Source organism: Vanessa tameamea, chromosome 21, assembly GCF_037043105.1.
Source record: "Vanessa tameamea isolate UH-Manoa-2023 chromosome 21, ilVanTame1 primary haplotype, whole genome shotgun sequence".
NCBI lineage: Eukaryota > Metazoa > Arthropoda > Insecta > Lepidoptera > Nymphalidae > Vanessa > Vanessa tameamea.
Genome location: NC_087329.1, coordinates 2455320 through 2481066, shown reverse-complemented (window position 1 = coordinate 2481066; position 25747 = coordinate 2455320). Strand labels below are relative to the sequence as shown.

At 35.0% G+C, this 25747-nt stretch overlaps 1 protein-coding gene across 1 annotated transcript in view; it reads right to left on the bottom strand.

Moving 5' to 3' along the window:
- Vex (vexed) overlaps positions 1 to 25747 on the bottom strand; it is a 77248-nt gene that overhangs the window by 5292 nt on the left and 46209 nt on the right. Inside the window, exon 3 of the mRNA XM_064218327.1 lies at positions 1052 to 1246. Within this exon, the coding sequence (XP_064074397.1) occupies positions 1052 to 1246 (195 nt within the window). The remainder of the gene's footprint in view (positions 1 to 1051; positions 1247 to 25747) is intronic.

Below are 25747 nucleotides of genomic sequence, written 5' to 3'. Positions count from 1 at the left end.
ATATAGAAATCTAGTTGTACTTTATTGACGTGATCTGTAATTAAAATAAAGGTTAGAACGCGTGCATCTTAACCGATGATTTCGGGCTCAAACCCAGGCAAGCACCACTAAATTTCATGTGCTTAATTTGTGTTTATAATTCATCTCGTGCTCGGCGGTGAAGAAAAACATCGTGAGGAAACCTGCATGTATCTAATTTCCACGAAATTCTGCCACATGTGTATTCCACCAACCCGCATTGGAGCAGCGTGGTGGAATATGCTCCAAACCTTTTCCTCAAAGGGAGGCCTTAGCCCAACAGTGGGAAATTTACAGGCTGCTAATATAAAGTAATGTATGTAATGTAAAGGAGCTACTGAGTTTCTTGCCGGTTCTTCTCGGTCGAATCTACTTTCCGATTCTGTGCTAGCTTTAAATTTAATTCCAAGCTGTAACATGACGATTCAAAATTGCTTTTATATAATGTTTTGATTTTAAGAAAGTTTTTTCAACCCAATATCTAAAGCTCCTCAATTTCCATGTATGGAATTATTTTCCGACTTTCATTACCTCGGAAAATATTGCTGGACATAAAATCCTTCGATAAAACTGTCAAGAGCCAAATCCATTAGTTATATTTAACTAACCAAACTCGACAAATATTGACCAGCCAGTGTACATATATTTATGGCGATCCGTCGGACATAGAAATAAATGCGAAAACGTTGAAATTGATGTGCTGCGGCGCCAATTAGTGCCGACGTGCAACTAACTGGATAACACACGAACCTCCTCCAAGTAAAAACAATTATTCCAACGTCCACGGTAATCGATCATTGTCAAAGTATGTGTAATTTATATAACTAGTTGTCGTCCGCGACATCTTTCGCGTTTTAGGAGTTGGTTGTCTAGCGTTGGGCATAAAAAGTCTACGTCCTTCCTGAGAGTTCAAGGTTGATTCATACAGAATTTCATCAAATTCGATTCAGCGGTTTAGCCGTGAAAGAACAACAGGCAGACAGACATACATAGTTACTTTTGCATTTATTATATTAGTGTAGATAATACGTACCTCGTAAAGGAATATCACTATCCGGTAGACAGCCATGGTGCGCTTGGCATGCCCGACGTTGCACGAGCGAAGGACAGTGACGACCACCATGAGCAGGCGCTTGCATGACCCTTCGGCTCCTCACCATGCTGCCGGACCCGCATGTCGTGTCGCAATCTGACCACTCGCCCCATCCCGACACCACGCAATCTAAGACTGAAACAAATTATTTTCATCAAATTGCGTACTTTATCACAACTAAGTTTATTTATAGGATTACTAGTTAAACAATCAGCTTTACTCGCGTGAAATTTATACAAAAATACCCTCTACTTTACCCCCACAAAGGGTGAATTAAAAAAAGAAGTCTTCGTTCTTCTCCGATCACCGGGGCTCAAACGATCTCCATACCGAATATCATCTCAATCGGTTCCGCGCCTGAGCGTGAAGAGGTAACAGAGTTGCCTGAGCATTTATCATATTAGTACAGATTTCATAGACATGTATGGAGTTATCCAAATCTGTTCTACTCTTCCTGAATATATGTATAATTATATGAGAAAAATATTTTTTTAACTAAGCGATTTTTATGAGATTTATCTTCTGGCTTTTATTACCAATACGCGATTATTTCACCATTGAGGTTATCGAGAATGAAAATATAAGTTGGCAGAACATTTGAAGCGAATCGCGAATAAATATTATACAATATTCATTGTAATGTTATACAGTTAGTTATTTATTCGAGGTGCGCTCAGTGCCAATTGTGATAAACATGAATACGGGTGAGTTTATTTCATAAAACACGGATCCTTAAGTCGATTAACAAAATTAATGTTTGATTCCAGTAGATAAATAATTATTCGTTCGACATACAAATTAATTATTCATGTATATTCGAAAATATAATATTTCAGATTATTAGCATTATCTAACAAGAGTTATAAAGAGTTCGAGCGTTCATTTCTCTTATATAATACAAGTGCTTTAGCTACTTACATTGGGATCAGAGTAATGTATGTGATGTTGTCCAATATTTATTTATTTATTATTATTATACTATATGTTCATTCCGACATCGTACGCGTTAAATTCTACAAATCAACCTGACCCATTTACCCCATTAAAATCTAAATTGCCAAAAATCCTAGTAGTAATTGTCTACGTCACGACTAATATAAGTAGCGAGTAACTATGTTCAATTTCAAGTCAAACTGACATATAGTTTCGGTGTTTTCGTCCTGAGTCATTTCAGCCAGCGGTAGCCAGTGGTATTTCTTATATATATAGATTCCAAATTGTTATTAAGTCCTATTCGATGATATGTTAGAAAACGTGATTGTGTCAATTTAATATAATATACATACCTGACATACTTTAGCCGAATAGATGAAAAAATATAATGAAGGAAGAAATTATATGTCATACAATATAATTTTATAATATGATATTCACTAAGTTATGATAATATTTTCTTCAATTATATACAGTAAGCGGATGAAAATTCTTGCGAGACAACTTCGTGAATAAATGAAGATCAAAAAGTAATATATTTTTAAATATTTCGCATCATACTTTGTATTTCGTTCGCAATTTTTAATAATACTTAAAAACAGGTGTACATAAATAGAAAATAAATCAATTGTTTTATGAAACAAATTAAAATATCTCATAAGAATCCGTATTAAATACGTGTTTACTATACATGTGAATATATTGACGTTTACTTTTACAGTGATATTTCAAACTTTTAGACAAAGGAAAGTTCATACAGCCCAGTCTCATTTAATACGATTTAAATGTAAATTAGTCTGAATAAATCCTTACATAACCTATTTTCCGAAATTTAATAAACATGCTTTATATGCGCGTCGTTTATTAGTAAATCGCTTTAAAAATGTATACAATAGAACGCTTTCATATATAACTTGGACAGATCATGTGTGGCAAGCTTTAAGAGGCCATTAGTCAAACTGGATCCATTATGACGAGGTTTATGACGTTCTTATGGAGTGCGAGGATATTTGAGGACTTTTATAGCGAAAATAAACCTGTTGAAAGAAGCTCGCCTATGAAAAGGTGTTATGTCGGATTTTCCTTTGAGAGTTTATGAGGTGATAAATTTATAACGATTCAAATTTAGAATTATTCACATCTCACAGATATAAACGAAATCTGTACTACAAAGGCGACTTTGTCTGTCTGTCTGTCTGTTACTCTTTCACGGCTGAATCACCGAACCGATTTTGATGAAATTTAATATGAAGCAAGCTTGAACCCAATTAAAGATATATTTGCGATGCCTAACATCAGCCAATCAACTCCTTAAACGCGAGCAAAGCCGCGAACGACAATTAGTTATTTATATGATCAGTAACATTAAGTATTAGTTAGCCTTCGGATTTTAAAAAAATAACGGTTTTGTTACATTTTTGAATGATATGAATATACGTAAACCATTATAACGTAGAGTATTAAACTTTCGAAATATGATCATGAAATGTTAAAGTAACAGCCTTTATAGGCCCTCTGCTGCGTAAATTCCTCCATTTGAAAAGGCTTGGAGCTTACTCTACCACGCTGCTCCAAAGCAGGTTGGATGCATGTGACAAATTTAATTAGCCACGTGCAGTATCACGTTTACCTTTACCACTAAGCACGAAATAAATTATAAACAAATCAAGTATATGAATTCAGCTTGCCCGGGTATGAACTCATTAATATTAATTGTAAAGATATTTATGTTAATATACAGCCTTCATTGTCTTGTTTGATTAATTTTGTTGCAAAAGTTTTTTATTAATTTCCTTATAACAAAACGAAGCTTTGCAACCGGTAGCAGATTTTACTAATTCCATGAGATCGCCGCGGAAAAGCACCGAGTAATTAAATCAACGAGCTCAGTATATACAAATAAAAAAATAAAACTCAAAAAAAAAAAAATTGTTACATTTTTATACGATAGTACATTCAGCATTTAAAGTGAAAATTTTCATGTCCACATTGAAGCTCGCACTGGCAACACAATAATAACGAATGAAAAAGAAAAATGGTTCCATATTTAAACGTGTTCCTTGTCGCAGTGGTTTTGTCGCGCCATTGTTATGATGAAACAAAATGGCGTCCGTGTAGCGAACTACGTGTTAATGTCACACAAGTTTCTAGTGCCTACTTGTGTGGATTTTACTCAGAATTCGGTCGAGAACACACAATATTATTATACTTTACACCACAAGAGTACAATTTTTGCTTACAACGAATCTAGTTTCACAATATAGCAGATTATTATATTATATTCAAAATTTATTTTTAATGGGGGGGACGTCATCAAAGAGCGTAATTAGCACCAAGGCTCGACAAATGTTACACATCAAGAATGCTTAAAATAGAAGATGGATTCATTTTCATATTGTGTTTTGTTTATAATTAATTTCTTGAGGTAAACATCGTGAGCAAACCTACAAACATCGACTGAAATTCAACCACACATATATTATTATATAACAGGCATTTTAAATAAGACGTATTGTCTTATTTAAAATGCTCACGCTTAAACTTAACCTAATTTTAAGGAGTCTCAATTTTAGGTTAAATTTTGATATCTCATAAGAATTTTACAATACACTTAAAAAAAGATTAAAAATACAAACAAAAATTAAACAAAAATACTCGTATATTTAATAATCATTGAAACTATATACACATATAGCCGAGATGCCCAAGTGGTTAGAACGCGTGCATCTTAACCGATGATTTCGGGTTCAAGCCCACGCAAGCACCACTGAATTTTCAAGTGCTTAATTTCATCTCGTGCTCGGCGGTGAAGGAAAACATCGTGAGGAAACCTGCATGTGCCTAATTTCAACGAAATCTGCCACATGTGTATTCCACCAACCCGCATTGAAGCAGCGTGGTGGAATATGTTCCAAACCTTCTCCTCAAAGAGAGGAGGCCTTAGCCCAGTAGTGGGAAATTTACAGGCTGCTAATGTATGTAATCTAAAACACATTAGTTTATGGCAAATATACATTATGTTAGACGCTAAGCTTCTCCGAAACACGCTGCATCCTCCGATATAAGTTTTATGTATGTATATTTGTCCAGTAGTCGCATCGATAGAGTAATAAAAAAAAAAAAGCACGCAATATTATTGATCACGTCATTTCTTACATTGTCACGAATAATATATTAAAAGATAAATCTCTTTGATCGTAATAATAATTACTACAATTTAAATATTCTCATTAAAATGTTTATGGGTTTTTTAATTCCGTTTCCGTCTGTCTTGCATTTGTAGTACGCAGTTGTAATTTCCATGATAACAATTATGAAGGATAAACAAAAGAAATGGCCAATTTTATTTCAACGTTAGTTGATTTTGATGGAATACTTCAATTAATTGCTTGACCGTAGGTACTAAAACGTAGCGCGTAGGCGCTGAAACGTAGCGCGTAGGCGCTGAAACGTAGCGCTACGAACAATGATTAAATTAAATTATAAACCAATAATTATTTGAATCCTCCCGTAGTTTAGAGGTTTTGGTTATTTTGCAACCGATTAAAAATTAGGTTGTTTTATCAGTATAACTGGTAAGGTATGTTCGGTTATATTTTGTTTGTGAACCTCTTTTGATTTTTGTGAAGTTCAGTATAGCTTCGTCGATCTCGTCTTAATTTATATATTCAGATTAGTCTTTCATGTCGCTTTTTATTTAACATTGTATTTATTATTTGATTTACAAAGAATGTAAATGGAATTATGTTATTTAATAAAAAATATTTATTAAGTATCTTCATGAGTAATTTTGAAAATGCAGGATACAAAATTGGAAGGCTCTTTATATATAATTTCAAAATATTATATTATTATATATTTTATTACATATAGACGAAGATAAACTGTTCGACTCTTATTGTTCGACGAATATTATACGAATTATTATAAATTATATATACTGGAACACTAAATTTTCCAGTATTGATATATTTACAGAATCAGTTGCTAACTTCAGGAAATTTGTGCTAGAACCATAAAGCCTAGATCTTTTATTTGTTTTTTCTCAAATTTGCCCTTTTTTCATAGGTTTGTTTTTTCTTATTGTTATTATATTAGATATTATAATTCATTTTGTTCTGCTCTTATTATGTTTTTAGTTATAAGTGGAAACTTTACTGGTATATGTGCTAATTTCTATGCTTTAGCTTTAAGAATGACTTGTAATGTTTGTTTCCCTAATAAAGTAAAAAATAAAAATAAATAAAATATTACTGACGAGTATCTGTCACTTTGTATATTAATCATTATAATATTATTTTTTAATCTGTCAACGTGAATTTTGACAGGTAATCATCACGGCGGGAAAATTAATGCTCTGGAATATCTATGTATATATAAAAAATGAATCCCTATTTTCCTTGGTCACGGCATCACGCGTGAACGGCCGGACCAATTTGGTTATTTTTAATTAAGTAAATAAGTTGCAACATTATAAAATTCAAGAAAACTCAACGATTATATTAACTTTTCTAATATAAACATCGTTATTGTGGTCCACTGTCAGTTGTTTGACAGTTGGTGCAACTCACAGAATCAGCACTGCAAATCTTATATTTTATATATTAATAGCCTAAGCCGATTTTTGTCCCCGTCATTACGGGGCAATAGCTGCACATAAAAAATCGGCTATGGTCTCATTTCGAAGAGCTCCAGCCATAGACGTGCAGAAAAATAAAGAGGATTCTTGATTGCATTTACTTAACTGTTACGATTTAACAAAGAATTAACTTTAGAGAGCAGAGAAAACTTACTGGCCAGCTAGAGAGCAGCTACACGGCTGTATAAGAAAAAAATACTAATATAAAAAAAAAAAAATAATGAGCCTAGTTGAATAAATAATATTTTGATTTGATTGAATGTCTGCACTGCACTGTACTGATACAAATAGTAAAGTCACTCTTTTTTTGTTGAGACTCTGGGTAGCATACATTTTAATTCCATTTTTGAATTTCATTGCATGTATTTCGAAAATTAGTTTGATCTATTCAGTACAATTCCATGCGTATTGGATCATCGGTTATACTACAGACAGACATATAGATATCATCACATATTCGTGTCAGCATGTTTGAATTAATGCTTTGAATTGTAATGTAGATACAGCTTATTGGATAGAAGATTATAATCAACAAGGCTATTATGGAATAAATTAGACGTTGAAATTGAACTCGATTGTGTGTCGCGAACACATGATATTAATAATAATTTTGATAATACAGAGGCTCACTGCTTTTATATCTTTGCCTAAAATATATGTTGGATAATTAAAAAGTTAAATTTTATAATTGGAACTAGATTGGTTGGAACACGTTCTCTTTTAGTTTTTACTAGTTACGATTTTATTTGTCGGCGTATGAGGGAAGGTGTTAAATACCCTTCGTCGTTTACTGTACCCCAAACAACATATACACAAAATTTCAGGACGATCGTTTGAGTAATTAAGACTTGAATTCGTGACAGACAAACTCAATTTAGCGTTGATAATATTAGTTTGAAAGTTCACACATTTTCGCGTAAAACTAACTGGATTCTTCATATTTGAATTGATTAAACAGTTAGTTTATTTTTTTGTTAATAGATGGCGTTGATTGTTCATTAAATCGCGCAAATCGTCATTCAAATATAAATTGAATTTATTGGCTTAGTCCAGTCAGTATATACAAAAGTCAGGCCGAGAAATGCAAATAAACATTTCATTTCATTCATTTCATTTCATTTGCATTTCCAAATATAATGGACTAGTTCAATCTTTAATCAAAATTCGCTTTAATCGTCGTCTAACAGGATGTCAAAATAAAAACTTAATTTTTGAATAAATATTGTATGGCTAATCTTATATCTTAATAAAAGCGTAAGCCGATTTTTGCCCCAGTGATTATGTGATACAGACAGACAGTGATAGCTGCACATAAAAAAATCGCTTATGGTCTCATTTTGAAGAGCTCCAGTCATAGATGTGAAGACTTAAGAGAGAAAATTAAAGAATATTCTTGATTGCTATTTACGAAATTGTTACAATTAAACAAATAATTAATTCTTAAGAGAGGAAAAAATATACGAAAGTCCTAAAAAACCTTTCGAATAAACGCGTAGTTTGTAGAGACCCACTAGTATTCAATTAACTATGTATTGTCAACGGTAAACTATAACTATAGAGCCGAGATGGCCCAGTGGTTAGAACGCGTGCATCTTAACCGATGATTTCGGGTTCAAACCCAGGCAGGCACCACTGAATTTTCATGTGCTTAATTTGTGTTTATAATTCATCTCGTGCTCGGCGGTGAAGGAAAACATCGTAAGGAAACCTGCATGTGTCTAATTTCAACGAAATTCTGCCACATGTGTATTCCACCAACCCGCATTGGAGCAGCGTGGTGGAATATGCTCCATACCTTCTCCTCAACGGGAGAGGAGGCCTTAGCCCAGCAGTGGGAAATTTACAGGCTGATTATGTTTTATGTATGTTAAACTATAAATTCTCGATGTCCTTCAGACCGATTTCCCTTGGCCACTCCACAATAATATAGTGCACTCTATACGCTCACTCTGATAATCCAATCGGATATCAAGTTCGACATGACCGGAAAGAGTTCAGGCGCAATACGTTTACGTGCTTCCCGAGGCACGTCCATAAATACTGATAATAATTATCACATCACTTTTTCGTGTCATAGTTGCATTTGCAGTTGAAACACTTCGGAAATTGGTTAACGATGCAAAAATATTTATTAAAACTTATCGCCTCCACTGGTGACGGGAGGGCTTCATGTTTTGCTTTACCCTGTAGATCGGAACTGCGATACAGCAGAGAAATGCTGCTAGCATTCTTGCCCCATCACACTTGATCATGATTTATTCAGTTTACTTGGTGGTAGGACTTTGTGCAAGCCCTATGGATAAGTACCACCCACTCATCAGTTATTCTACCGCAAAATATCAGTAGTCTGTATTGTTGTGTTCCGGTTGGAAGGGTGAGTGAGCCAGTGTAATCACGGGCACAAGGGTAACATCTTGGTTCCCAAGGTTAGTGACGCATAGGTGATGTAAGGAATGGTTGATGTTTCTTACAGCGCCTTTGTCTATGGGCGGTGGTGACCACTTACCATCAGGTGGCCCATATGCTCGTCCGCCAACCAATGCCATAAAAAAAGTAACTATTTAAAATTGTATATAATTGAGGCCTTAATGTGAATAATTCTTATGTAAATAAATGCTATTGTTTCAAGATTCTTGCTTGAATTTTTATTTAATATGCTAATTCAATGCTAATAAACGTTCTAATGATCTTTGCTATAACTTCGCTGTATGGAATACCCTCGAGTTTCTAGCTAGAGGAAGAAAATCGATTTTTAGGGCCTTTTAGTCATCAACCAGAGATATTGCATTTTATTCACATCAATAATAAACATTAAACTTGATCAAATAATTTTTTTTGTCTATTATTTAGGTCAAGCAAATGGTCACCTGATGGTAAGTGCTTACCACCTAAAGGCATTGGTGCTGTAAGAAATATTAGCCATTCTTCACATCGCCAATACACTACCAACCTTCAGAACTAAGATGTAATTTCCCTTGTGCCTGTATTACACTGGCTTACTCAACTTTTAAACCGTAACAAGGTAATAAAAAGTATATCTTGGTGGTACAATATATGACGAGTGGGTGGTACCCCCCAGACGGGTTTGCACAATATCCTTGGATCGATTTTAAAAAGCGTTTGTCCCAAATTCGTTCATTTAAAACTTCAAACAAATTTTCCATTGTTCGTTTAGGAAGCCTGTTCCCTCAGCGACGAGTGACACGTACGAGTTTGTAGCTTGCTTTGACGCATTTTTTAGTCATACAAAAACAACCCAAAAGTTCTACACTACTGGGGAAGTGTACTACAAATATTGCATATTTATTCGAAACTGTTTCGTGCAACTCGCCCTGCTAGAGTAAATTTACCCTTGTGGAGTCATTTCTACTAAGGCCTACAAAATCAAAATATTCATATAAATATTTTAAATATGAAAGTAAGTCTGTCTGCCTGTCTATTGCTCTTCTACTGCCAAACCACTGAACCTAATTTGACGAAAGTTACTTTGAACCAAGCCCCAAAATACAAGCGAAGCTGCGCACGCCAAGTAGTTCTTTCTATAGAGTTTTAATAAGCACTTTTGACCAAAAGCACCATCGTTTCAAAATTTATATTTCACCGGCAAGATACTTAGTAGTTACCTACCAATTTTTTTCAAATGTAATATTATATTATAGTAATTTATTCTTTTATTATAAGAAATAGCAAGTCTCTCAATATAAACAATATTTTTAACCCAATTAACTAACGCAACATTATCAATAAATATATACAATATTTAATGCATATATAAACATATATATATTTATAATAGCATTCCCTGTTTAAACCCCAAAAGATTTTTAAAGATAGATTGTTTGTACACATCCAAACCATCGATAGAGCATACATTTTAAATTGCAAGTACCTAACTACAAAAACATAAGAATCCCATACAAACTTCCAAACCCCGTTTTACCCCCTTAGGGGTGTAGTTTCGTAAAATCCGTATCCGTATTCTTAGCGGATGACTGCACCCTATGGAACCTACCTGACAAATTCCAAGTTTGTAGGATTTGTTTTGTAGGTAGGTATAGACATATATATAGATTATTAATTCCGTTACAACAAACAGCTGCTACAAAAACCAATTAATCGATTAATTACTACAAAGTACGCTTTGTAAAGAGATCTTGAGATCTTGAGGTCTCAATTAATAAACAAATTACGATATTTGTAAAGAACTCATTATAAACTTTCTAGTCAAAATAAGTAATTATTTGTTTTCATAATTTAACATAATAAAGGGTAAAAATTAACAAGCCGAAGTAGTTCAATGAATACACGTGATCGACCGAAGATTGCAGGATCAAAATCAGGCAAGCACTCCTGAAATTGTCATGTGCCATAGTTGAAGGACAACATCGTGAGGAAACCGGAATGTCTTATATGATAACTAATATTTATGTATCCAGTGGGGTTAAATCGCACTGGAGCAGAGTAGAATAATCTCTAAATCAGATGATTATTATTTATTATATTCCAGTTCCTTATTATATTATATTCCAGTCGGAGAAGGCATACTGATAAACAAACTTTACGTATACTAACAGTTCTTGAGTAATATATCTTTATTTATACATTACATTATTTTTACATTAGCAGCCTGTAAATTTCCCACTGCTGGGCTAAGGCCTCCTCTTCCTTTGAGGAGAAAGTTTGGAGCATATTACACCACGCTAATTCAATGCGGGTTGGTGGAATACACATATGGCTGAATTTCTTTGAAATTAGATACATGCAGGTTTCCTCACGATGTTTTCCTTGACCGCCGAGCATGAGATGAATTATATACACAAATTAAGTACATGAAAATTCAGTGGTGCCTGCCTGGGTTTGAACCCGAAATCATCGGTTAAGACGACGAAGGAACGTAACATCTAAGTTCCCAAGGTTGGTGGCGCATTGGTGATGTAAGAAACGGTTAATATTTATTACAACGCCATTGTCTATGAGCGGTGGTGACCACTTACCATCAGGTGGCCTATTTGCTCGTCCGCATACCGATATCATAAAAACAAAACGATAGAATTATTGACGTGTTCATGTAAAACTGAGATAAAGACGAATAAAAAAAGCATGCTATTTACCTACAAAGCCAATGAGCACGCTTTACAGCGCTTCAGTAAGCGCTGAATGGTGCAAAACATTTTCATACATAATATGAATGCGTAGATATTACAATTATTATGCGTAACGCATTACTGACGAAAATAAAGCGCTTTGGTAAAATTGCCAACATTTGCTTCCAAAAAATAACCGCTAATTTACGTCAGCTGGTTCTTCTCAAGTATGGGTAACGTTTTTGGTGGTCTCGTGGTTTGAATACCAAATCAGTAAGTGTTATACTTCTACCCTTATACACTCACAAATACCTTATGGTGGGCAATTTAAATAAATTGAAACGAAAGGCGGTAACAATATTGTCATTAATCTTTTATATTTTATTTCATTCCGTTATTTTTCACCGCCCTGTTGCTATCACGACACCCGAAACGAAAAGATCTTTTGTCTGTTATATCGGTTGCCATGGGCGACAGTCTCTTTTGCATAAACTCATGAATGAAGTACGAAAAACTTGTTGGGTATTCAATGCCTCTCACTGGATAAACGGATCTGACGGACGGTTCCAGCACAACTTGACGTGGATGGCTTGGCTTGGCTTTGCTCGACTCGGCAAAGCATATACCGTGGCGTTACAAAATATATAAATGTACTTATTTATATAACTTAGGGATGTCTGTCTATGAGTTTTGTGATCACATCCTTAAGCAGTTTAGCTTTACAAATTTTACTATTTAAACATTTATAATTGTTCGAATAATATTGTCTCAATCGGAGGGCCTGGTGTACTACTGGTGATCTACCTTTTCTAAATACCATTCGTATATATACGAGAATAGTGTATCGAATTGATAACATTTACTCTATATTCCATAAATATTTAAATTTTCGTTTTGAATGTCAACGAAACGTGCCGTTATTACGTAAATATACCGACTAACTTACGAAGGCATCGAAATGATCTCCATTATAAAGTTTATATTGAAACATTTGTGGATGTGTTCAAGATTAATAGACTTCGAATCTGTTTGAAAGCTGGTATATACCTAGACTAGTTGATGCCCGGGGCTTCCCTCTCGTTTTATAGATTGGTTAGTAAAAAGTAACCTATGTACTTCCTTGGAATTCAAATTTCATTAAATTCAGTTCAGTAGTTTGGTCGTGAAAGAGCACCAGACAGACAGAGTTACTTTCGCATTTATAATTAGTAAAGATGTAATTTTTATATGTAATACATATAATTAAGATTATTTATTACATGCCACATTTGCATACGTTTATATAATTCCATAAGCGATTATCAATTAAAATGAGTTCAAAGTTATAATTGTTTGGTTTACTTTATTCGGGAACGTTCCGACTTTATTCGGGACGATTGTTTGAATTTAAAAATTACCTAAACAAATATGATAAACGCAACCTTTTTTTTTCGTGCGTGATATTAAAGGTTGTCAACTTGACATTTGATTGAACGTTTTGTCAACAAGACAATTGAACTTGATATGTCGCGGAATCAAATGGATGGCCATCTAAATTATCACTATTGTCGTTCGACATATTGTTCTTACTAAATCAGTCACGCACGTCTGGCGATGGCGCTGTCCCAAGAGCAAGTGCCTCACTAGACAAAGGAACAAAGGCTCACTCACACACGCACACATACACAGAGCACCATTTAATCTTTTTATTTCCACCAATCGGCTGTTTAACAAATATAGGTGCCCGGTACAAGTGCCGACAACTGACAACCTATCAAACAATAACACACAAAATGAGTTAATCACGTCATTGTCATTATAATAAATGAGGTCGTACACCTGTGTAAACAGATTGTCTCTAACATATATTTAGGGAACATTTCTATTATAATAAAAAAGTCTATATAAGGCTGCGTAAGCCCGACTTAGGGGATCTAATCCGAAGCGTTGATGTACTAAGGACGTTTGAAGCGCTCCCGTATTACATCGACAAACGCTAACTCGATAGGTTACACATTAAACACACACCGACCCCGCCAACGGAGTCGAGGTCCCTCGTACCTTATTACCCGTCCGCGCCTAGGCGTATGACGGGCTTCAGAGAACACAATCTCTTCCCTCGAGAAGTCGACGGCGTCCTAAGCCGAAATCCGGCCTCACAGGAGGCGCCCTTAAGACACGCGTACTCTGAGCCCTTCAGTGGGCTCTCAACATCCGGCAGAGTCTTCTACGACTCGCCCACCCGCCCGTTGGCGCTGTAGAGGCCACTATGACCAACAGCTACAACCGAAAAAAAAAAACTAAGCGGCATTTTATTTGTTGTACAAAACGTTAGCTATCGACGCGATATTATTATGTATGTGGTTGCAGTTTTAACTAAGATCAGTATTACCGTTATAAAAAAAATACGTTGTTTTTTTTTGTTTTTATAAGTGATTGGTGTTTTATTTAAAGTTAAGTAATTATATGAGAACATGAGTTTGTAGTATTTAATAAAGAGATTTAATTAAATGATTTAATAAAGATAAAGCAACTGTTTTTTTTTCGGCGTCCTATATACATGTCGGAGGAGCAGGATGCCGAACAGTTGGGTTCGGGGATTGATCCGACATTTGGAAGAATCATAATAATATCAAAGGATTACAATAATTCATTTCGATTAAGAGCAAATGGGTTTGCAAGCAACCACCGCATTCGAGTCGCTTGTCAAAACATAACGGCTCGCATTGCCATGACACTTACAACTCCATTCGGGGTGACCCGCTCTTAAAAGTAAATCAGCCATCAAACATTATTGCCAACTATTAATTAATTATCCGAATCAACAATCAAAGTAATCTCGCCCCGTTATTCATATATATATCTATACATTTTAACTTAAACAAACTATGTCAGTTTGTACATATTATAATTTGATTATTTATATGTATAGAATGCGTTGAAAAAATAGGAGCCAACAGTTGCCCACTGAGCACTGTGTGTGCAAGTAAAGTATTACGGCGTTTGGCAAGTGTCAAAGGTAGCTGTCACGCACACTAGGATAATAAACATAACATAAAACATAATCAGCCTGTAAATTTCCCACTGCTCTCTCCCGTTGAGGAGAAGGTATGGAGCATATTCCACCACGCTGCTCCACTGCCGGTTGGTGGAATACACATGTTTCGTTGAAATTACACACATGCAGATTTCCTCGCGATGTTTTCCTTCACCGCCGAGCACGAGATGAATTATAAACACAAATTAAGCACATGAAAATTCAGTGGTGCCTGCCTGGGTTTGAACCCGAAATCATCGGTTAAGATGCACGCGTTCTAACCACTGGACCATCTCGGCTCTTCTATCTAGGATAATAAAGTTTGTCATATTGTTTTAGTTTTTTTGTAGTGCAACACTCTATCAAGATACATACATAATCTAAGAATTTATTCTAAATTAAATTATTATAAATATTACAAAATATAAAGAGGCTTAGAATGCTTATTGATATAGAAAAGAAAGGATGATCAGAGATTTAATTCTCTATGAGGAGAGATCCCATTCTTCTCACTCAACACAACGTTTCTACATTAAAATGGAAAACCACTGACGGTGGTGATCCCCCTCCGTGACAGCTTAAAAGTTTTAAAACGAGTACTATTTTAACTCTTTTATAAAACTCGTGGACAAAACTTGTCCAAATGTAAGATTTTTCCAACTATAATAGATTTTTGTGAGGTGGTTTTTCTTTAAGACTTATCTTGAAAGGGTTTTTGTGGATGTCTGGGTAAGCGTCACCTACCCATTATATATCCTACTAGCGAGCAACAATAATTCGTATTGTTGTATTCTGGTTTGAATAATGAATGAGTCAGTGTAACTACAGGCAAAAGGGGCATGTAATCTTGTGATGCCCCCCGGAAAGACCCCACATCATCGTGGGGGAAATTACAAATTATATTATACTTATTTCTATTGTAATATATTTATTACACGCTTCATGTCACTGTCGAATTTCACGTAATTTAATAATAAATAAATAAATATTGGACAACATCACATACACTACTCTGATGCCAATGTAAGTAGCTAGAGCACTTGTGTTATGGAAAATCAGATGTAACGACGGCACCACAAACACCCAGACCCAAGACAACATAGAAAACTAATGAACTTTTTCTACATCGACTCGGCCGGTAATCGAACCTGGGACCTCGGAGTGGCTTACCCAAACCTAACTATAGCTAACGCCAGGAGCAGCTCTTGTCATAGCGTGATGTTATTTTACGTGACTAACTTATATTATAAATACAATTGGAATATTATGTTAGTATTGCAAAAATATTTTTATGAAATCATCAGTTAGTAAATTACCAAGTAATTAGTGCTAGATATGTTAGAAAACTTTTAAAAGCTTGAAAGCAATATGAGTGTTAAGGTTCAGTACCGACGCACCCATATGGAGAAGTTTCACGAAAACCTCGTACAGTGAATAACCCGGAGAACAATTCCAATATATCATAAAAGTAATGGAAGAATCCAGATCGATGGGATGAAGATACGATGGAATATCACCCGAGAGTATCTCAAGGATATATGCAAGAAAGTTTCGAAAAAAAAATTATTTATGTAGATACGTAATAAATTATTATTGCGGTATTGCCATATCACAGAAACTACTCGTAGATTTGGAAAAAAAAATTGTTATAACTAGCAAATAAAAAAATCAACATTTTAGCTATGACGGCACCAAAATATTTCTTAACCTCTGTAATCTATAATAATATTCCATAAATTGACTATTTAAAGCGAATTCGTTTTGAAACATAATCGGACTCTTGTGATGTATAAATAAACTAAATATTTTGCTTTATATATAATGTTTCCTACTCAAACAAAATGGAAATCTGCCCACGGTTCATTTAAACGATAACTGAGAAATTATACACATTACAAAAACTTTAATTGAATAAATATTAAAATACTGTTTTCATTCATTGGATACTGAAATTATTCTGCTATAAAAAATATAAAATTAATATATATATAACTCATTAACAGGATTCTGTGACTACTGATTGACATTATTTTGTATTACAAGTGTTGGAAAAGAGTAACTATTGAGTTCCTTGCCGGTTCTTCACAGTAGAATCAACATTCCGAACCGGTGATGAACTCAATAAAAATAATATACAAACAGACAACATGACTGTGGTAATTATTATTAAAGTAAAGGAACAGTCTTTTATATCTTACTGCTGGTCAAAGACCTCCTCTGCCTTTTAAGGAGACGTTTTGGAGCTCCACACTACTCCAATGCGGATTGGTCGGTTGAAGATTCTCCGCCGCCACGTGCAAGATTCCAAGATATTTTCCTTCAGCAAACACGAGACGAATTCTAATCACAAATTAAGCACGTGATTTAATTGATAATTGAACTCATTGGTTAAGATTCACGTCTTGTCGTCTTTGAAATTTTTTCATAAAGAAATGAAAAAATAATATAAATATAATTTACGAATTTATAAACGTAAACGAAGTCGTCGGTTACTGCTTGAGGAATAAATGAGATTCGAAATGTTATTATCAGTAAAAATGAATATTGATGAAACGAGAAAGATAAAAATACGAAATCCTATCACGTCGTACCGACATCTGTCATCAGGGGTAGTCATCAAAATAAATGTTCGTTACATTCTCAAGACCCACGCCATAAGGGTTGAAAGTATAACGTATGATCACACTGCAAACTGTTTTAGGGTTCGACGTGAGAACACTTTTATAATCAGATTTTCTTCTTTTCTAATATATTTTTATCACTTGCTCAGGTTTTGTATCTTTATGTAAAGTGCCTAACTAGATAAGGCAGATTTCATAGGTTCACACTTGGGCAGAAAACAGCCGTGGGATATTGACTGTAGTCGACCTTCGTTTGACCTTTTGCAAATTACATATGATTTTTAGTTTATTTAGTCAATGAATTATGACCCTTTTATTACAATAACACGTCAACAAGAAGCGTAGCTTTTTATATAAAAATGTAATATATTAAAACCTACGAAATGATTTATATTTTCTCGTATAACTTACGTTTAAGTTTAGTAGATTTTTTCAGTTAGACATTTAAAAGAACATTTGTGACATCACTTGTAAGTAAAAAAAAACCGATATTTCTAAATTTTAAACTTTTTAAATCCGAACTAAACTCCAAAAAGATTGGATACTGTTTAGCAATTACTTTGTGTATATTAATTAACCACTATGATCTGAATTAGAATAAGATTCAAGATCTTAACAAATTAACAATCTGTATCCAAAAAGGCTGTGATAGAAATAAATAATTATTTTATTTATTTATACCGGATAAAGTTGCATGAGATGAAATGTTCATAACATAGTGTGTTTATAGCTTTACAGGCGGAATACGGAAACAGGTTTGAGAAGAATAACTTGAACTTGTCCCATTGAAATACAGTTGATATAAAAAGTAACGACAGAGTCTTATGGATCAGATTTAAGTATCGTAATGTTTTAATAGATAAATGTTGAAAGATTCAAAGTCAACTAGTGGTTACAGAGCGTGAACTTAAATGGAAGTTTGGGTGTTCGAATCCATCAAAAATCAAATGCAAAATGTCAAAATAAAATTAATTAAAAATAATTTATTAACCTATAACTGGGGATGTGGAGGTATTTAATAATAATGATGCAAAATAATAATTAATTAATTATTATTCGCTGCAGTTATACTACACTTGGTGGTTTGAATACCGTTACCGTTGAGCCACTCATCAGATATTCTACCGCCAAATAACACTACTCACTATTGTTGTGTTCCGGTTTGAAGGGTGAGTGAGCCAGTGTAACTATAGGCACAAGGGACATAAAATATAAGTTCCCAAGGTTGGTGGCACATTGGCGATGTAAGGAATGTTTAATATTTATTACAGCGCCATTGTCTTTGGGCAGTGCCACTTACCATCAGGTGGCCCATATGCTCGTCCACCAACCTATGCCATAAAAAAAGTTGTTTTTCTACTATTTTATACTAGTATGTTCGTCCCGACTACGTACGAGTATAATAATATATTTTTATGTTTATTAGTAATGGAAACCGATCCCAACCAACTCACACACGCAAAAAAATCATCATAATCGGCTATCATCTAAACGGCTGTACGTTTAGAAATTCAGTGATATACACACATACAGAAGAATTTATATATGAGAGAAGTAATCATAAAAGTTCTAGTCTTCAGATATACTTTGAAAAAAAAAGAACTATATTTTTCAGGAATAAATAATTTTGATTCAATAATCTTAACGAAAAACTTTTATACCTAAAATGTTGATGATTAGAAGTTATTTACACTAAATTGTTATTTAAAAGGGACATTTAATTTAATATGCGTTTTATGGAAGGAGCGCATCGGCTTTTATCACAGTAACTTCGTTTTTACTGAAGGCCGCTCTATTTTTAATGTACAATAGGGTTACTATCTTTTAACTTTGCACTGCAACTGATATTTTTTAAACTGGCAACACTATTATACCCTCACGCTATTTGTCCAATGTTTCTTCAAGTGCAAGCCATAATTACGGAAGTGTTGTGTGTAACCCAATCAATTTAAATACACCTCTCTGCTACAGAAAAATTATTGACAGAGAAGTCACTTTTTCTAGCATATCGTCATAGCAAAAGATCTCGGAACTCGAACTCGACATCTGATGATTTGCTGCTGTACAGACTAACTAAGACACCAAATAAATCAAACTCGTGATCATCCTTAAAGAGCCGAGTTCATGTGTCATAAAATACGAAATATTATCACGAAATAATACCGTAAAAATAAATAAATAATTTTCGCTACGGAAAATGATAACCACGAACTACCGTTAAGAGTTTTCTAATGGTATATAAAATTAATAGTAAATCACTCCACTTCAAGTAAATATTCAACCAAAGAATTTCATTTAAAATTCTCATAATATTTTTTCTTTATTTAAAGTGGTAACCCTATTTGAAAATAACTAATGAGACTTCATTACAGTTGAGACGGTAGTTTTTCAATATTGCTTCGGTATTCCAACTTTATTTAATTTCCAGCGTCGAATTGTTCCGTTTATTCTAGGTGGTCGACAATTATATTAATTTTGATCTCTAGTTTGTACAGCTCTTAATAAAATGTATTCCTAACAATTTAATTCGTATATTTGTTACTTATATAAATAAATCTTCGATCAAATCCATATTGGAACATGGAACATGGTTAGTTTGGTGGCGCAAAACTGTTGGAGTATGCACCACCCACTCATCGTATATACTACTCCCAAACAGACATTCTTACCCACTTACCGGTTTGAAAGGTGAGTGAGTCTAATTGCAGTCGCAGGGACATAACATCTTAGCTCTCAAGTTTGATGACACAATGATGTGTTCTTTGGAATGGTTAATATTTCTTGCAGCACCAATGTTTACGGACGGCGGTGTCCTTCGTTCCCAAGGTTGGTCGCGCATTGGCGGTGATTCGAGTTGGTACAAAATGTACAACATTCTATAGTTTGAAATCGTTCAGTTAGGTAACAAATTTTATAATTTAATTTAATATCACATCGATAGATTATAATGTATCGAAACATAATTCGTTCAATTGTCCGCACTTGCGGCTTATATATGAATTATCATCATTGCAATTACCGTCTGAATCAACATTAAAAACAAAAAAAGAACACTCGAGTCGTTTAGCAACTTATTTTCTTTCAATAGCGTTGTAAATTATTGTAACGGATACATTTTATAAACCCATAGACACTGCAAAAATGAAAATTAACCACAATGACTTGACAGTAATAATAACTAATTCAATGATAATTTAAACTAATATAATAATATCATATTATATTAATTCAAACAATACGTCGAAGATAAATCAAAATATTTGGATAAGTCGCGCAGAGAACTACTCAAATATTTTACATCAGAATCACGGAGCTGAAATGTAACTTAAAATTCATAGCGAACGCCGTTCCGAAACTCGTCCGACTTCGATAAATCAATTCAACTATCGCCTACAAAATTCCGAACATAAGTTTTATTTGAACAACTCCCATCGAAAACTTTGGAGTATCGATACGGCATTGCTTTTTCACGTTTAAAACTCTCCTCTTAAACTTCTCCTATTGTATAGGAGTTCATTTTAAATTGAAACAAATAGATGCTTCTTAGCTATGCATCTGAGTTCGTTTTAATTAAATTTCAACAATGTTTACATGAAAGCGCTTTGCTCTCTGATACGAACTAACGAGGCCAGGGAATTAATTTCGGAATATATTTATTCAGAATTATTTTGACTCGGCTTCAAATGTGGATACGACGATGGTGTTATGAGTTTAAGTTGGTCTTTCAATAGCCACAGTTTATTTTGATATATATTTTTTTATAGTCAGGCAGACTGACTACCTGATGGTATTAACCCGATGATATTGACGTTTATGCTTACAAGATGACATAGTGTGCGTGATTTGACTAATGTAACATAAAATAAAGGTTATGTATACTTAACAATTTAACAACGAAGACTAATGTACAAGTATTTGATCTAGAATCCCACAAAACCAGAAATACATCAAATGCAAGACCAACGTCTTCGCGTCCTTTCGACGTCAGGGAAGGTTAAACTCTGCTAACTTTCAAATTCCGAGCTCCGGCAAAACCATGACTTTGGGACCGCATCGTCTTACAAGCTAGCCACTAGGGCAACAAGGCTGTTGACTAGTAAAGAATTATAGAAAACTAACTTCGCCCGCGCATGAGGGGTAAGGGAGTCAGGTTTAGATCCTTACCTACATCCCTGACAAGATCTTTACAAAATTTCACGGTGATTGATTGAGTAGTTAAAGCGTGAAAGGGACACAAAAGTGAGTTATCGTTGATCGCCCTATCGGAACGAAGTAGCTTATAGTTTATCTCATGTCATAAATGACAGACACAAAGAAATAAGATTTTAAATTAACATGGTTATTTTTATCACTAACAGTATTTAAAACGGGATATTTAGCATGTTTTTCTGTTCTATATATTATATATATATGTTCACGAGAACAAGACATTCATAAATAATTATTCGTAATTATTAATTCGTAAATAAATACTGTTAGTAACAAAGAAATAAGTTAATAAACTTTAAGAATAATTCAATTTTTTTTATGGCATTGGTTGGCGAGCATATTGGCCACCTGATGGTAAGTGGTCACCACCGCCCATAGACAAAGGCGCTGTAAGAAATATTAACCATTCCTTACATCAACTATGCGCCACCAATCTTGGGAACTAAGATGTTGTGTCCCTTGTGCATGTGATTACACTGGCTCACTCACCCTTCTAGCCGGAACACAAAAATACAGAGTACTGTTATTTGGCGGTAGAATATCTGATGAGTGGGTGGTACCAACCCAGACGGGCTTACAGAAAACCCTACCACCAAGGACAATATGTAAAATCGTTATTAAAAATCCTGCTTGAATTAAATCAATATTAAAAAATAAAATTATATGAAACCGTATACAATAAAAAGTGACGGTGTCGAAGACATGGAAAGATACCTGAGATGGACCATAAAGTTTTTTCCTTGCACGTTTTCAGCCAGTTCACACAACTAAGGCATCTTTAATAACTTCGTTCCAAAAAAATCAATAAACAGAACCACTTTCAAATTTATATTACTAGTTCGGATATTTAAAAGTATGCTTGAAGCATTACTAGTTCGTTTCTAGTATAAAAAGAAACGCCATAAAAGCCAACGCCTAGTATCTAGGGCTTCTCATGAGACCGACCTATTAAGTAACGGGGTCACATTGCGCACTGAACGTCTCAGAGCTACCTCGATTCCTTCGAACAAAGCTGTTTCCTTTAATTAGAACTCGAAGAACTCGCGCAAAAAACATCGGCAAGTTTTTTAATTTCTTTGCATCTTTCAGAAGGTATATGAACTACCAACTACCGTCATTTCTGCACGTCTCGACTTCGTACTTATAAAATTCATACAAATGATTTTTTTTTTTAAATACTAGCAATGTTCCTAATTCCAAAATATTTTTAAGCTTATAACTTGTGTTAGGATAGGAGACGACAATAACCCAAGGAGTCAGGATGGCTCCTGCGATTTTTTTACAACGCTAGACTGCCCGTAAACCATTGCCCTATTGCCGCTTCAAAGATAACTTCAAACATTAAAGTTGAAATTTACAAAAAAATTCTTAGTGCTAACCTTTTAAAATAAATCGACTGTTCCAAATTTTCTATTTCTATACTCAGTAGTTTTGAGAGTACGTTACGACAAACAATTTAATAAATATACATATCCGCGAATAGTCTTTATTGGTTTCCAAAATACAGTACAGTACAGTATAGTATAACCTTTTGGATAGGACTCAATAGAACATTGGACTATATAATTAGACCAAATACTTGGTGGTAGGGCTTTGTGTAAGCCCGTCTAGGTAGGTACCACCCACTCATCAGATATTCTAGCACCAAACAATAGTACTCTATATTGTTGTGTTCCGGTTAGAAGGGCGAGTGAACCAGTGTAATCACAGGCACAAGGAACATAACATCTTAGTTCCCAAGGTTGGTGGCGCATAGGTGATGTAAGCAATGGTTAATATTTCTTACAGCGGCTTTGTCTATGGGCGGTGGTGACCACTTACCATCAGGTGACCCATATGCTCGTCCGCCAACCAATAAAAAAAAACCTTACTAGCATAACATAAATCTATAACTTCACCTTAGTGGATACGTGTGAATGTTCCATTACTGGGTTAAGGGCTTCTCTCCGCTTTAAAAACAGGTTTGGGATCATTCAATCACATACTCCAATGCCCAAAAATTATTTAAACAATAAATGCAGGTTTACTCGAGATTTTTCATTCCTTGACGCCAAGCTAATTGATTTGTGAACATAAATTAGGCACATGAAAATTCAGTGGTGCTTGCCCGTGTTTGAACCCGTAATCATCGGTTAAGATGCACGCGTTCTAACCACTGGGCCATCTCGGCTCTACGACACTTGTGTCACAACACGTGAAACCGACAACTGATATTGATTTCACGTTTTCTAAATACTTGAACAACTCGGATTTTGTCAAAACACAAATACATACATAGAATTGAATTTGGACTCTTCATAAGTATCCCAATCTGTTATAAAATTGAAGGAGATGTTTTTATTTGCGATCCCTAACTGAAAAAAACTACTCAACCAATAAACATAAAACTTAAGGCAGAAGGTGGAGCGCGTTTCGAAGAAGGTTTTAGTATACAAAACATGGCGGACAACGTAATACAGCCTAGAATTCCACCAAAGATACTTCAGCGTAGGAACGATTTGAACTTTAAGAACATAGAGTCTAGAAAATAAATCTACATTTACTGAACGGTGTAAGTTCGTTTTCTGGATTTGAAAATGGAACATCTAGGAATTACGAGGGACCATAAAAGCGATTATATCTGACAAATAGTTGAACATTCATAAAACGATCTGACAATCTCAGAGTCAATTTATTTTTGTTCGGATTTTTGAAACTACGGGTAATTTTTCCGTTTCACGTTCGACGATAAACATTATGAATATTTACAATTCCAATAATTGCTTATATATATTTTTATATTGTGATCGTAATGATTATCAATAAACATTGTGTAATGTATATTGTTATTGATAACATTTTCGTTTCACACTTTGAAAATATATATTTCATACAAAAATAATGTCATTAAAAGTCTATTAGCGCTTCTTTTTTTTTATGCTACAGGGGGCAAACGAGCAGGAGGCTCACCTAATGTAAAGTGATTACCACCGCCCATGGACATCTGCAACACCAGGAGGGTTGCAGGTGCGTTGCCGGCCTTTTAGGAAGGAGTACGCTCTTTTTTTGAAGGTTCCCAAGTCGTATCGGTTCGGAAAAACCGCCGGCGAAAGCTGGTTCCACAGAGCGGTTGTGCGAGGCAGAAAATGTCTTAAAAATCGCGCTGTTGTGGATTTTCGGACATCTAGGTGGTGCGGGTGAAATTTAGAATTTTGACGAGATGTCCGAAGGTGAAATTCAGCTGCCGGGATTAATCCAAACAATTCCTCGGAACATTCCCCGTGGAAGATTCGGTAGAAGACGCAGAGTGATCCAACATCTCTACGCAGAGCCAAAGGATCGAGCAGATCAGAAAGGGCTTGATCGTCGATATTTTGAGCTGCTCTACGTTGGATACGGTCAAATGGAAGGAGCTGGTACTGGGGAGCACCCGCCCAGAGGTGAGAGCAGTATTCCATGTGAGGCCGAATTTGCGCCTTGTATAGTCTTAGGCGATGTGCCGACGTGAAATACTGTCTTGCCTTGCTGAGCACACCGAGCTTTTTTGATGCCAATTTGGCTTTGCCTTCCAATTGACCGTGGAACTGAACGAGGCTTGAAATATCGACGCCAAGTATTCCTATACTAACTGTGGCGGCTAATGGAATGTTCTCAAATAGTGGAGATACGACAAATGGTGTTTTTTTAGCAGTTAACGCGCAAACTTGCGTCGTTTTGGGGTTGAAATGGACTAGGTTTAGCCGGCCCCAGTTCGAGACTTTGTTTCACGAAGACTCGATTTCAGACACAAGTTTGTTCCGGTTTTCTTCGACGTTTTCCCGAGAAATATTAGCACGGCCGGTGTATGAGGTGTCTACGGTGCTATCGTCTGCATAGCAGTGAATGTTACTGATTTGCAACAAGTCATTGATATGCAGAAGAAACAGAGTGGGTGATAGAACGCAGCCTTGTGGAACACCAGCATTGACGAATTTTAAGTCGGAGCATGCACCGTCGACAACGACTTTGATGCTCCGATCTGCCAAAAAACTCGCCGCAGTCAACACGGAGCCAGATAATCGATAGGTCCTGCCCTTCAAGGCTGCCGAGGCGTCGAGAGCAGATATCATCTCTGACGTAAACGCACACCCCAGCTCGTGGTACAAAGATATGTTC